Genomic DNA, 15828 nt, shown 5'->3' on the forward strand with positions numbered 1-15828 from the left:
GATTCTGGCCCATGTGGACTCCACAGTTGTGTCAAGTTGGCTGAATGTCCTTTGGGTGGTGGACCATTCTTGATACACACAGGAAACTGTCAAACAGTTTGGGATTTTCTGGATTTTTTTTTCTAATTTTGTCTGTCATAGTTGAAGTGTACCTATGATGAAAATTACAGGCCTCTCTCATCCTTTTAAGTGGGAGAACTTGCACAATTGGTGGCTGACTAAATACCTTTTTGCCCCACTGTATATATATATTTTTGCTTTGCCCATTCACCCTCTGAATGGCACCTACACAATCCATGTCTCAATTAAAAATCCTTCTTTAACCCGTCGCCTCCCCTTCATCTACACCGATTGAAGTAAATTAAACAAGCGTCATCAATAAGGGATCATAACTTTCACCTGGATTCTCCTGGTCAGTTTAAGTCATGGAAAGAGTAGGTGTTCCTAATGTTTTGTGCACTCAGCGTACATAAAAAGCCTGAAAGAATGCATGTTTAGATGAATTTACTCTGGGGGGAAAAAAACAATGCGTAGCTTCTAGTGTGAAATCCAGACTGTTCAGGTATGTGTTCTATGTCAGGATATTTTGCTCTATGACCATGTGATGCAACACAGATGGATCCTAAAGAGGAGCGCTCATCCTTCGCCAGATATATGCTCCCTTTTCAAGGAGATGATAGACACTAACATGTTGAATATGGTATGCATTTGCACAGGAGCGCCATACTTCAGAACACCAATGAGACGTAATAAAACATTGCAGCCGCTATCCATCTTCATGTTGTCTTGTCTTGTTACTAGACACATTTCATGAGGATTTTGCTTTGACCTCCCCTCACAGGTTTCTCTGCTGTGTTCTTACCCGAGTCGGTTGCCGTGATGACGAGGGTGTATTTTCCCTGCGCCTCGCGGTCCAGGGTCTGGGTGAGGATCAGCTGACCATTGGACGACAGACTAAAGGCTCCTTCCTCGTTCCCACCGCTCAGCATGTAATTCAGCTGGCCATTGGAACCCAGGTCATCATCCCTCGCCATAACCTAGAGTAAAAATAGACACTATTTCAGAGATTCCCAAAAAATATGACAATACCTAATACTGCCTGACAAAATGGGACCATTCAAATCTGATATTGGTCTTTCCCAACCCCACGCTCCTATTGCTGCGAGGTTGGGCATAAATCTTGAGACTGAAAAGACTCATTTGTGAGTGCCAGCGCAGTATGGGCGCTGCCTGCTGGGGCACAGATAGAGGGCCACAGCCAGGTTGGCACAGGGATGTGTTCTTGGGTGGCGACCCACCCCACTGGAGCTGTTCCCACATAGCTGCAGACTCATTTCCTCGTAGGTACTGTACAGTATACAGGCAAACTACACTTCATTTTTTTTGTGGCTGCTCACTGAAGTGGAGACAGGTTGTTTCGAGAACTCATTTAGTTCAATTTGGTTTTTAGATCGTAATGGGTCCAACAGGTTAAGTCTGTACAATTTCATATACCAATGATATTTTCTTAAGCAATTATTTTTTATCTCAAAAGAGTGAAACAAGAAAACTGATTGGTATCATATATCATTTATTTAATCCGCAAGAACAGGACCACCATGCTTGATGTTTTTGTAAATGGATACCATACACATACTTATTGGGTTAATATTCCTACAAATGTAGTTAAGCCATTAGCTCATTGAAGGTCTTAGGCCTGGCATATCAATTAGTGCTTTGTTTATGGCTCAAAAGTCCAGTCCAGAAATGTGAATAACGTTTAACCATAACAGTTTAGAATGGTTGACTGAAAGTGAAAGACCACACTGACCTGTAGTATGTTCCTGGGGAGAGTCCCCACATTCTCCTGAACGCTCACAGAGTAAGGAGAGAGCTCGAACACCGGCGGGCAGTCGTTCATATCCAACAGCACGATGTTGACCGTGGAGCGGTCCACCCTTGGGCTGCTTCCGCGGTCGGCCGCCTGGACCACCAATGAATAAGATGACTGCACCTCGCGGTCCAGCTGCTTGGCCACCGAGATCACCCCGGTGACAGAATCAATACGGAAATTTGAGTTGGTGTTTCCACCAGCAATGGAAAAGCGGATCTGCCCGTTGGTTCCATCATCAGCGTCGCTGGCAAACACCTGGATGACGTCGGTGCCCGTCAGCATGTTCTCCTCGATCTCGATGTCGTAGATGTTCTGGGAGAAACTGGGCGTATTATCGTTAACGTCCAGCACCAGCATTGTCACATCCATGGCTGAAGACATCGGCGGCTCGCCCTTATCCGTGGCTACCACCGTCAGCGTATAATTGGACATCTCCTCCCGGTCCAGTTCGCCCACCAGCCTCACGTCTCCATCGATAGTTCCTATGCTGAACGTATTCCCAAAGGGGCTTTTCAGGGAGTACTCCACGTAGCTGTTGGGCCCGCTGTCTGCATCGATGGCATGGGCTGTGAAGACCACCGTGTCGACTGGAGTATTCTCCTGGATATAGGTCCTCTTCTGTGAGGTGAAGGTTGGCGGGCAGTCGTTGACGTCAAGCAGGATGATGGACACCTGGGCTGTGCTGGTGAAGCGGGTCATGGGGGCGAGGGCCAGATCATGGACAGTAACCACCAGGTTGTAGAAGGACTGGGCCTCCCGGTCCAAGGCCTTTCTGGTCTGGAGTACCCCCGCCTTGGTGACGTCAAACTGGCCCTGAGGATCTCCTGATGCAATGGTGTAGAGTAGCTGGGCATTCGGACCTGGAAGGCAAGCAATAGCAATTGATTTTGAGTCAGTGATCTTGAAGTTACTTGTACTAGAAAATGTGAAGTTCTGAAGAAGCTTTGAGTGCTTGCTTCAGCTGTTTTTGATGGTAGGGGGGTTGTTACAGTATAATGGACCCTTGTGTTTCAAGACAAAGTATTCATCTGGAAAACGTGGGATTAGACTATTTTAAAATAGACCCAAGAACATGTCACGTGATATACTGCGCTGTTCCTAGAAGATTTTAAATGGCATCTACTGATATTGGGTGGCTTAGATAGGACTGTTACATACTGTATGTCTGGATTAGAATTGTATATTTAAGCAATAATCAATAAGGGGGTGTGGTATATGGCCAATATTCCACAGCTAAGGGACTGTTCCTTAAGCACGACGCATCACGGAGTGCCTGCATACAGCCCTTAGTCGTGGTATATTGCCCATATACCACAAACACCCGAGGTGCCTTATTGCTATTATAAACTGGTAACCAACGTAATTTGAGCAGTAAAAATATTTTGTCATAACCATGGTATAAGGCTTGATCTACCACGGCTGTCAGCCAACCAGCATTCCGGGCTCGAACCACCCAGTTTATAATTGCTTATCGCCATGCATTTCCACAAATTGTCTTCACACAAACAACTACAGCTCAGCAGCCTTCCACTTTCTTCCTTCAAACAGACAATGCTTTTATGCAGCGTAAGACACAGCACAGCAACTAAAAATCATCCCCTTTAACTGAAAGCTCGCCGCATTCTATAATTTCAGATTTTCCTCACAATCAAAACATTCATTTCAATTACATCATTAACTACAGTAACTGCACAAATGCAAACTATCAGACCTTGAAATCTAGTCTAATCCTCAGTCCTCCCCTGGAGCCGGGGAAAACTGAACTTAAATTGAGCGGCTGTAATTCAAGTCATTGGGGTATTCATGTGGAGAGCGGCCTGGCACCTTCCCACACTCCAGCTGAGTTTACTGTACACAAGCAATCCCTTATCAAAAGGCCAAGTCCCCAGTTTACAACCACGTCTACAGGGGGTCAAGGATGGAGGAACTTCAGGAAGTGCTAACAATGACGTTTAGTGGTGCTGATAACACAGAGAGAACATTGAGAAAACACTGACAATCAAAAGTGAGGGTCAATGAGAGCGAGTGGACAGTGGAATAGAGGAAGCCTGACGTTGGGAAAAAACAAGACAGACTTCTGCCCCAGGAATGTGGGTTACAGTAACCACATTAGGCCTGGTCTGGTTGGAGCGGTAATTGCAGTCGGAGAGGGACGGTAAGGGCTGTTATAATGGCATGAAGCAGCCTAACCGTAACCACCTGAAATGGACGAATACCTCAAGCCACTTATAGGCCTAATGAACCATATTTCACAATGTGATTCTAATGTGACAGGAAATAAAGATGTGAAATAAATGTATGGCGAAGATTTTGTTTAGTGAACTGCCTTATCATCACAGCATTATCATTACAGGTGTTGATGTCATGCAAAGAGAGTTGCGGACCTTGCATAGTACTGTATATGCAATGTTGGTTTATATATTTCCCCCTAGAGTGGATGAAATTGCATCCGCAAAATGTTGTAACACACAGCTACAATGACCAACATGCTGGAAAACCATGTGAACATTACAAATGCCGAGACACAAAACTCATTTACATTTTTAATTACTCTGCCATTTCAAGTCACGCTCCCCTCCGCCCTTGACTTTTCATAAATACGTCTAGATAACGCACGGTCCTTCTTAGAATCTTAACATCGTGCAGTTTTTAGAGGACAGGTCATTGTTTTCTGCCCCTCATTCAACACCAGTCATTCACCGGGCAGTACGCCTGCACAGCTGATGGCCCATCGAAACTAAACCTAAACTATATCGACACCTGTTTCACATATATAATATTAGTAAGCATAAAGGAAAGAGGCTCTATTTAATCTGTATTAATCTGTAGGATTTCAATTTGAAGGGAAAGTCAGATTGTGTTGACATATTCTGATTTTATTTAACTAGGCAAGTCAGTGAAGAACAAATTCTTGATGGCCTGGGAGCAGTGGGTTAACTGCCTTGTTCAGGGGCAGAATGACAGATTTTTACCATGTCAGCTCAGGGATTCGATCTTCCAACCTTTTGGTTACCAGTCCAACGCTCTAACCACTAGGCTACTTGCCGCCCACATTGTGTTCATCGTGAATGCAGTCTCCACTAAAGCGGGACCCATTGCCTTCAAATGTCAATCATCACGCTGTAACGCTGAACATCCGCTATGTGGATTGAATAGAGCCCAATAATACATTAACAATTGTCTGATGGGTGACAATTTGTCAATGGTTTGTTCTCAGGGCACTACTGACAAAGAGACCCTGGTCTCAATTGGGCTACCCTGAATAAACAAAGTTAAATAAATAAATAAAATATATATTATCAATTGTCAAATTGTATATGAAGAGAAGGGCGCTGCTTGGAATTGACACAGTGGCAGAAAACAGAGCACCACAAATGCACTTTTTCTAATCCTCCTGCAGAGTTAAATGCAGGTAAGACTCTTTGAGGTCTAAATAGCATAATAAAGAGCAGATTCTGCAATCCCTAAAACACTTACCTGTGTCAAATGCCAACATTCAAGAGGTGAGCTCTATTTCAGAATATCATTTCCTAGAATTACCGCTGTTCCATGCGCTCCACACATGAGCATATGTCAGAAAATACTAGTGATGTAATTCAACTTAAAGGGGCAGTCAGCAGTTGCTACATCTATTTTTGAACTTGTAAATTTGTTTTTTTGTGCCCCATTGATTCTTGAAAAAGATAACATATAAATGCCTCATGAGCTGACATCAACTGTCGTACCCCATCAGAGCACAAAATATAAACTTGTTTTACTCCAATGTTCTCCAAAAAATAAATAATAATAATGTAAACAAACACTGTATAGCCTAACAACGGAATTTGGATACAGTGGATGGTCCATAGTCTTTGAATTTGAGAGTGATTACATTACTCTGTTCTTCTGAAATGTCCTATTCCCATGTTTCTCAAAGCCCCCATGCAGTCTTTGTATGTTTAAATCATAACTGCTCATGAAAATAACAAATATATTTTTTATCATTTATTTCCCCAAGCTTCCTTAGCCATTGAAATACTCCGTTTGATCGTGTGGGCGTGTTGATACAATTGTAAATATATTGACATACACAGCCCAGATAGAATTGTCTAGACTCTAGGGCCTACCCCCCTTTACCCATTCAAAGCAGAATACACATGGAAATAAAAGATATGACTGGTCATTGGTAAGAAAAACATAGAATTAGGAAAGATAATAATCCGTCATTTTAGGACCTCTATGCAGAATAATCAGATTGTGGTTTTTGCTGTGGGACAAAAACTCCATTCCACCTGAACAGGATGAAATTCCAAGGCATTTTTTTCTCTCCAAAAAGCTTTTACACTAAAAGGGCATTATCATAGTTTTCACAATTTCAGAGTGTTATTTCGACCTCAGAGAGGAAATATCATCCCAAAAAAAAGGGGGGGGGGGGGTCACGTTTTTAACTGCACTGCCCCTTTAAGACCTTCCAAAATTAAATTATATTTTCTTTGTGATGGATTGATTTAACCTTTGAATTGTGGTGTTTTTAGTGTTTTTTAGTTTTCCATATAACCTACAGTAACATAATCTAATGAAAATACTGTTACGTTCTTTGAAATAATTGTATTCCCGTAGTCCAATGTTACCTAAGACCTTCATAGACACAACCAAAGGAACATTTTCCTGATAGCATATATGCCATTTATTTATTAGACTGTTAAAATGTTCACTTCCAAAAGAGGCATAATTTTCCCAAATGGGGGTTCCTCAAAGGCCAGGCTTTTATAGTGTTTTCAGTGAACCATCCATTGACGTCATTGCTGTGACAAATTACCCACTTGTGGACATTAGCAACTGACACAAAGTACAAACATACCATCATCTTCATCACTGGCCCCTACAGTGATGATACTGGAGCCAGGGGGGAGGCTCTCGGTGACCGAGGTGCTGTAGGCGGTGGTGTTGAAGACGGGCGGGTTGTCATTGACGTCCAGGACGTTGAAGTAGACCCTGACTGTGCTGGCCTGACCACCTCCATCCTGAGCCCTCACGGTCAGGATGTAGTACTGTTGGGATTCGTAGTCCAGGGGCCGCGTGACGTTGAAGACCCCCGTGACGGGGTTGAGCAGGAAGGTCTTGTACTCGTCGTCGTCCTCCAGGGAGTACGTGATCTCACCGTTCACCCCCGAGTCCGAGTCACTGGCCAGGATCGCCGCCACGATGGAGCCTGACAAGTCAATATGCAGTCAGTCAGACAGTGAGGATTTGAGAGGGCTTATTGAATGGCTGAATTGGGATTCCCTCACGTTTGCCAAACAACCCCTTCAACTGCCATATTGGGAAAAAAATACTTATTTTATATTTCAAAAGTGCCACATTTTGATTCCCTGTTGACCAAGCTAACTAGAAAATGTCCTGCACTAAAAGCCTTTTGGATAGACACACGGCATTCAAGCGGAATGGCATAAAGTTTCGCAGGAATTCATTAGGGACCTTTCACAATCTGAGTAAGCATGAAATAACCTGGAAGTCAACAAGCAACGCTGTGTGACAGTAAGCCTTTTACCTGGCGCCATATCCTCGGGAATGTCGAAAGAGTAAGTTCCACGGGAGAATTTCGGCGTGTGATCATTGACGTCACTGACGGTGATGTTCAGCTTCATATCCGAGGATTGCTTCCCGTCGTCAGCTCGAACCAGCAGGGAATACTTGGAGCGACGTTCCCGGTCCAGCCTCTTGGTGGCAATCAGGTCCCCCGATTCCGGGTCGATCCGGAAACTGTCATCAGCACCGCTGATGATGGTGTAGGTCACCAGTGCATTTGGACCCTGGAGAAATACAAACGTGAATTATTCTTTCTAAGAGTATAAAGACGCCATATAGACTTTATATTTGACCTTTATTTAACTAGGCAGCCTAGGAACAGTGGGTGAACTGGCTTGTTCAGGGGCAGTATGACATGATTTTTACCTTGTCAGCTCGGGGATTCGATCTAGCAACCTTTCGGCCTTAACCACGAGGCTCCCTGCCGCCCCTATATTATGAAGTTTTAACGTGAGACTTTTATGATTAACATAGGGTTAGTCAATGTTCAGTCCTAAAGGGAGAGGGACATCATATGATGAATCTTAGTGAGAGTGAAATTCATGTTCACAACCATCCACTACTTGCTTTCACACTTGAATCAAATACTTTATTCTAGGGATAAATGCAGAGTAGACATTCTAATACTATACATCTCAATGAGTGAAATATTATTCTTTTTAAACACTACAACATTGTAGTTTACGCAAATGCTTCCACTTAGCATGCTCCCCTCAGAATACAATGGTCATACTGGTGAGGGAAAAAACTCACAGGAGCTGAATGGCAGTATTCTCTTGGGGCCTTACTCTTTGAACTCTGGGGCTATAGGGTTCTTCTATAAATGCAACTAATAGATCCCTTGATACTTTAGACAAGTACAACCCAGTACACATGTGAAAGCCATAGCGGTCCTTTGCAATTGGAGTAGAGGACTGGACGTGATATGAAAACCCAATAACAGTGGCGACAGATCTTGACATTTAGGTTGGCGCTGAGGACAATACCAGAGCAGACCACCATCTCCTGATGTCTGATGCTAAGTGGGGGGGGGGGGGTCTTTAGTTTAGTAGTCAACAGGGGTCTTTAGTTTCGACTGATCAAAAGCTAAAAGCATTTTTAATTTCATGTATACTTTTGATCTTGCCAATGTACAATAAAAAGTAGTTATAGGTTATTACTAGTTTACCAAGGACAAAACCCCATAATTGTGAGTTAGATTCATTTCCAGAGAGCCCATCCTCAGACCCAGAGAGTGTGTTTCGATTTTTCTTTTTTTATCCAACAGGCCTTTCAATCAGAATGCTGGATCTGGGACTCCCATCAGCCACCTGGGCTGCAAAACAGAACCCGACACCCTTCGTCTGCCAATTAATTATCGTTTAGGATTCAAAAGGAGAGAGAGGAGGACAGGGGAAAAGAGGAGGAGAGGGGAAAGGAGTAGGGGGTCCATCGTCTCCCCCTGACGCTGACCGCTCCCCTGACCTTCCCTAGTAAAGACTTTGACTAGTTTACAGCCATCCCAAGGCACAGTGGGAAGAGGGGGGGGGGCAACCAATTAAAGAGCAGGGTTCCGGGCCAGTCTTGGGCACAAGGAAACTCATTTAGCAGATGAGTTTCAGCAGCAGCAGCTCAGGGGAAGGTGAGAGGCTCATAGAGCTGTCGGGAGACTGAGCTTCCTGAAACACGACTAGGCCGTTTGAGCCAGCCACAACACAGGTGTTAAGTCTGACTCACAGTAACGTGTTGAGAGGTGATGTGTACTAATGCCCCTATTTACAACGCATCAATCTAATGATGTACATATAGCATAACGATGTACTCTGAAGCTGTTGTTTTAGGAAATGAGTCTATGTATATTTACATTTTGGGATGCATCATTCAAGGCCACAGTAACGGTGTCTTGTAGCAACCCACTTCAGTCACACTCATTTGTATTTCCAACAGTCTTTTTGGCTGGTCCTGTGTTGTTTGGCTTCTTTAGCACCCATTGTTCTAGATACTTTTCTTAGTTAAGCTTGCTCCTGGTACCTGCATATTTTCCACTATGTCAGAATGCTAATAAAACGAGAATGTTCTCTCCACAAAAAGACAAAAAGCTTTTTTTCTCTCTCTCTCTCTCTTCTTCTCCGAGAGAGGCCTCCACTATGGGAGCGAGCAAAGCGCTCACATTTTTTTAAATTTTCCAAACTGAATTGCAACCCAGGGTGGAAATGGGTGGAGCAAAAAAAACGGATGCATAGAAACAGCATTTTAATACGCTCACACATGAATCCCACATGTAGCACTGTTAAATTGGATGGGATCATTATGATGTCTGAAATCAGCCAGTCAGCTGGCCAACAGCTTGCTGCGCTTGGCTACGCCTCCGTGGATCACACATGTGGCTTTCTGAATCGGGCCCGAATGCATTCCGTACGCTTAGTGTCAGGGCAACTTAAGTTTCCTGCTTTAGGATGTGGGCAGAAATTGGCCGGCCCTATCTGGACCGAAATAGCTGGAACCGAAATGTTATGTTCCTACTATTTAGTGACCTATTCATTTCTGTCTTTAAGTTCTGGATAAACGTCTCTTTCGCCATAGTAAGTCCATATTGTATCGAAGTTTGTTCAATGATCATATCGGAGTGCAACTACTTCGTCCGAGGCTGCGTCCCAATACTCTAGTGCCTAACTAGTGCCTTTTCCTTTCTATAATTGTCTCATAATAGGTAAAAGGACTGGATAGGTTTCATCATATTGCTTTTCCCTGAAGATACTTTTGGATAAGTGTTCGGGAAGGAGAGGAAGCAAGGCAAGGAAGCTGAAACGCAGCTCAAGTCCCTCTTCCCCTTTGATTTTGACTATGAGGAAAAAGTGAGGAGGAAACGCACAAAAACCGGCCGTCCAATTCGATACCATATATCACATCCTTCAAGATCAGAGCTCTGAGGTCAAGTTCACTAGAGTCCAAAACAATGTACTCAAATGATGCCCTTAAAATGCCCTATTAGTCAAAATATTGACCTAAATCTAGGATTTACAGTCAATGTTATATTCCGAATACAATGACCATTCCAGAAATGGATTGTGCATGATTTGTCTCACATTCTAACTGGCGAGGTTGGTGAGGTAACAGCTGTGCAATAAAAACGTGTGGCCTCATAAGTTAACATTAAGTATGAGTCCATATTCTCTCACACACTAATCCCTCCTCACAATGGCCCCAGTTCTTTCCATTCAGTTCTCTTGTCTCATTGGCAGGTCTGAGTAACCGCAGGCCTTGGAGATGCTGGGAGGGCCTGATTTTCGCTCAGTGCTGGATTTTATGTCCACATCCTGCCTAAGCTGCGAAAGATGGAGCCTTTTTCTAATCGAGGGCGAAGCCAATGATGTAATGTGAACTACAGAGGCCGCGGAGGGACAATCTGCCCGGTGTGAGGAGACAATCTTTAGCCGCTCTCCTCGGGGCTTTGTGACACTCGTGGCCCCTCTGAGGTAACGTCAAAACTCACGATCACTGGGGGCCGTGTGTGTGTTTGTGTGTTTGTGTGTGTGTGTGTGCGTGTGTGTGAGAGAGAGAGGGAAAGCAAAAGTTCTCAAACTGCTTCAAGAGAACTTCAAGCTGTGGTCAAATCCTTGGTAGGAGAATTGCAGAGCGCATGACTTGGACTGAAAAAAAATGATGGGTATCAGAAGAAGAAAAATAATCTTCCTGCAGCCACTTTCTTTTGTCTCTTTGAAAATCCCCCAACAGAGGATCACATCAGCTCATTTCCAGATTTGAGGTCAATACACGCAGATAAGAGCACTGGAATGTATTTGGGGGGGTTGGGCGCTGTACGTGTAAGTACACCACCCATGCACCCTTAAGCCCTGGTGGTCTTTACACACTAGTCAGAATGTACATCAGAAAACACATTTTGATGGTAGCACAGAGATAACGATGGTATCGCTGTGTAAAGGGGACTGAGGGAACGTATCTCCCAGAGTTGTATATATGTATATATTTAAAAAAAGGCCAATCCTGGGATACTTTACCTCATCTGCGTCTGTGGCTGTTAGCTGCATTATCTTGAAGCCGTCGCTGACATTCTCTTCGACGGTCACGTCAAGAAGATCGTTTGGGAAAACAGGTGGGTTGTCATTGACGTCCTGGAGCGTAATTTCCACCTGGAGGGAAACAAAGAACACAACCGTTCCCATGAACAGAAACAACAAGTATAGCCGGTCGGTTCACTGCGACACGTCCTAGCCGGCTTTTCTGACAGATACGCGCCCAGCAGGGGTCAAGTCCTGCTTCGACCCCTCTTCAGAACACTGCAGAGAGAGGAGAGCTGCAGAAATGTCATGTGTTTCATAGTCACATACTGTATACATCATCGTCTTACGTTGACACCGGGTGCACTGTAGAGATCAACGCTAGTCCGGTGCCAAGAGTAGAATGGACTTATCAATGCGTTCGACTGGGACAGTTCCATCCAGAGCACGCAGTTGTGTGTTCGAACACACCATAGACGTCACGGTTAGAATTATAAATCAGACAGATCATATTAAGTTGAAATCAAAATCAAATTTTATTTGTCACACGCACCGAATACAACAGGTGTGGACCTTGTGAAACGTGAAATGCTTACTTACAAGCCCTTGACCCACAATGCAGTTCAAGAAAGAGTTAAGAAAAATATTTTCCAAATAAACTAATGTACAAAATAATAAAAAGTAACATTAAAATAACAATGACAAGGCGATATACAGGGGGCCCGGGAACCGAGTAAATGTGTGGGGTTACAGATTAGTCGAGGTAATTTGTACATGTAGTTAGAGGTAAAGTGACAATGCATAGATGATAAACAGAGAGTAGCAGCAGTGTAAAAGCAAAGGGGATGGTCTGGGTGGCCATTTGATTAGCTGTTCAGTAGTCTTATGGCTTGGGGGTAGAAGCTGTTATGGAGCCTTTTGGAGCTAGACTTGACGCTCCGGTACCGCTTCCCGTGCGGTAACAGAGAGAACAGTCTATGACTTGGGTGACTGGAGTCTAACAATTTTTTGGGCCTTCCTCTGACACCGCCTAGTATATATGTCCTGGATGCAGGAAGCTTTGCCCAGTGATGTACTGGGCCGTATGCACTACCCTCTGTAGCGCCATACGGTCAGATGCCGAGCAGTTGCCATACCAGCCGGTGATGCCCACCAGTCAGTACTTTTTGCGGATCTGTGGACCCTTGCCAAAACCTACTTTAGTCTACACAGTGTACAGACAGTGTCTAACTACTGCCTGGAGACACACTTCTTATTTGCATCTACCTCATTTGATCAGAGAAAGAGAGACAGACAGAAAGAGAGACAGAAAGAGAGACAGAGAGAGACAGAGAGACAGACGGACACAGAGAGAGAGACAGACAGACAGACAGACAGACAGACACAGACAGACAGACAGACAGACAGACAGACAGACAGACAGACAGACGGACACAGAGAGAGAGAGAGACAGACAGACAGACAGACAGACAGACAGACAGACAGACAGACAGACAAAGACAGAGAAGACAGAGAGAGAGAGACAGACAGAAAGACCCAGAAAGAGAGACAGACAGAGAGAGAGAGATGGACAGACAGAGGGAGACAAAGAGAGACAAACAGAGAGAGAGATGGACAGAGAGAGAGAGAGACAGAGACAAAGAGAGACAGACAGAGAGAGAGACACAGAAAGAGACACAGACAGAGAGAGAGGGAGAGAGAGGAAGAGACAGAGATAGAGAGGCAGAGGCAAAGAGAGACAGACTGAGACAGAGAAAGAGAGAGACAAAGACAGACAGAGAGACAGAGATTAACAGAGAAAGATAAATAAAGATAAGAGACCTACACATTACGGTGTCAAATTGTGTCTAGCCCAGGAATACTGCCTTTCCACTCATACTCCGCAATCACATCTCATCCCCTAACCCAAATATGCATTTCAACGCCAGTAAACAGTGTTTGCTTTAAATCACAACAGACATTTGCCTTTGCATTTTTGTTTAGGGCTTCTATAAAAAGCCAGGTTTGAATTCTCCAGCGTTGCAATCTCCATTAATGTTGACAGTGATTATGGTAATTATTCGCTAGACATAAAAACTCAACCGCGAGTTGCTTTCTCCTGAGCATGCCTATTCAGTCTTATTCAGTCCTCCAGTTGGTTCTGCCGCTGTGCGGGTTGATGTGGGTTGCTGAGGCGCAATAGGAAATGGGAAAAGGAACAGCTGTGTCACGTCCACAATGGGACTGGCTGAGTTTTTTTTAACCAACCCAAGTTTCCCCTCACATGCATTTACCGTGCAGACAATGAGCTTCAAGGCCACAGGACCACCAAGAGGGGTGAGATACAGGAGTCTATTCAGGTCTGCCATTGACAGGAAAAACAGACCTTACGTGCTCCTGCAAATCCACTCTGAAACAAGCAGCATGCTGGAACTACCAACAAATGCCAACATCCAGACCCTTTTCAAGCGCGGCAGTCCATTAAAGCTGACCCAGTAGGAAAGCCATTGAGACGCCGAGAGAGAGAGAGGGGATTCATGTATGGCAATTGAATTGAGAATCTTCTTATTGATGACTTAAGCGCTATAATTGCTTTTCTATAACTGTTTTCATTCCCAGCCAGATGAAAATCATTTTTTAAAGTCTGAATATGTACTAACACTGTCCAAAACTAAGAGCAGCTTTCATAAGCCTATGATTACAACGTGTCTCCACGGTGACCGCTTACTAATCTGATCCTGAATCAGTGGTTAGGGCTGTTCAGTGGTCGCTGTCTGGGATGAGGATGTGGTGGATCTGACCCTGGATCCAGATGATTAGGAGAAAAAAAAAGACGGATCAGATTTAACGCGGGGCCTTGCCGGCCATCCCGGTCGGGGCGCTATGTACCATGTAAAAACAAGACGGAAAACGACAGCACTTCCAGAGCCGAGGGACTCGGCAAAGTCAACAAACAATGAATATTTATCTTCCAACCCGTGTCCTCTTGATGTGTAAAAAATGCACGGCCCATTTCTGAGGAGTGAACTAATTAGAGAAGAAGTGTGGTTATGAGAAATAATTACGCCTTGCGCTTATAGTTTACATTACCCAAGCTCCCCTGGGGGAGAGATATCAAAGAGGCTTGGTGAAACATTTCATCGGAGGAAGAGGAAGCAAGGTCAGGAGGGAGGGAGGCAGGGAGGAATGAGTTTTTTTTAGTTCCCTTGCTCAACCTGTCACTCAGGCCCAGACGCCCCAGTGTGGTGCAGGTGAAACACATTAGTTTACAGGGGAAAAGATTGTGTTTCAGGCCACTACTGTTTCGAGTTGCAGCTGCTATAACTGGCTGATAGGCTCCATTATTTATGCCTGACATGAATGATTCAAAGGCCGAACGGCTCCCGAGTGCTGTCGATTATGATACCTTAAGTGATCAAGGACCATTTGCCAGGGTCTAAGCCTGTCTACGCCTGCAACATGGCCAGGGGGTTTCTTATCCGACAGGAATTGTTCACAAAGTCTAGTCTGTCAAATCGACTAAGATACTGTGAGTGGGATGCCTACAGTTGAAGTTGGAAGTTTACATACACTTAGGTTGGATTCAAACTCGTTTTTCAACCACTCCACAAATTTCTTGTTAACAAACTATAGTTTTGGCAAGTCAGTTAGGACATCTGCTTTGTGCATGACACAAGTCATTTTCCCAGCAATTGTTTACAGACAGATTATTTCACTTATTATTCACTATATCACAATTCTAGTGGGTCAGAAGTTTACATACACTAAGTTGACTGTGCCTTTAAACAGTTTGGAAAATTCCAGAAAATTATGTCATGGCTTTAGAAGCTTCTGATTGGCTAATTGACATCATTTGAATCAATTGGAGGTGTACCTGTGGATGTATTTCAAGGCCTACCTTCAAACTCAGTGCCTCTTTGCTTGACATCACGGGAAAATCAAAAGAAATCAGCAAAGTCCTCTGGAAAAAAAATGTAGACCTCCTGGTTCATCCTTGAGAGCAGTTTCCAAATGCCTGAGAAGGTACCACTTTCATTTGTACAAACAATAGTACGTAAGTATAAACACCATGGGACCCCGCAGCAGTCATACCGCTCAGGAAGGAGACGCACTCTGTCCTCCTAGCGCGAAAGTGCAAATCAATCCCAGAACAACATCATAGGAACATGTGAAGATGCTGGAGGAAACAGGTACAAAAGTATCTATATCCACAGTAAAATGAGTTCTATATCAACATAACCTGAAAGGCCGCTCAGCAAGGAAGAAGCCACTGCTCTAAAACCCCCATAAAAAGCCACACTATGGTTTGCAACAGCACCTTGGGACAAAGATCGTACTTTTTGGAGAAATGTCTGATGACACAAAAATAAAACTGTTTGGCCATAATTACCATCGTTATTTTTGGAAGAA

The 15828-nt window shown here is 44.1% G+C and overlaps 1 protein-coding gene across 1 annotated transcript in view; it reads right to left on the reverse strand.

Moving 5' to 3' along the window:
- The window catches only part of LOC135545942 (protocadherin Fat 4-like), a 98720-nt gene that overhangs the window by 31987 nt on the left and 50905 nt on the right, over positions 1-15828 (reverse strand). Inside the window, exons 2-6 of the mRNA XM_064973943.1 lie at positions 11440-11571; positions 7404-7665; positions 6714-7064; positions 1811-2733; positions 863-1037 (exon numbers count right to left, since the gene is read on the reverse strand). Of these exons, the coding sequence (XP_064830015.1) occupies positions 863-1037; positions 1811-2733; positions 6714-7064; positions 7404-7665; positions 11440-11571 (1843 nt within the window). The remainder of the gene's footprint in view (positions 1-862; positions 1038-1810; positions 2734-6713; positions 7065-7403; positions 7666-11439; positions 11572-15828) is intronic.

The sequence above is a fragment of the Oncorhynchus masou genome, chromosome 9 (genome assembly GCF_036934945.1).
Source record: "Oncorhynchus masou masou isolate Uvic2021 chromosome 9, UVic_Omas_1.1, whole genome shotgun sequence".
NCBI lineage: Eukaryota > Metazoa > Chordata > Actinopteri > Salmoniformes > Salmonidae > Oncorhynchus > Oncorhynchus masou.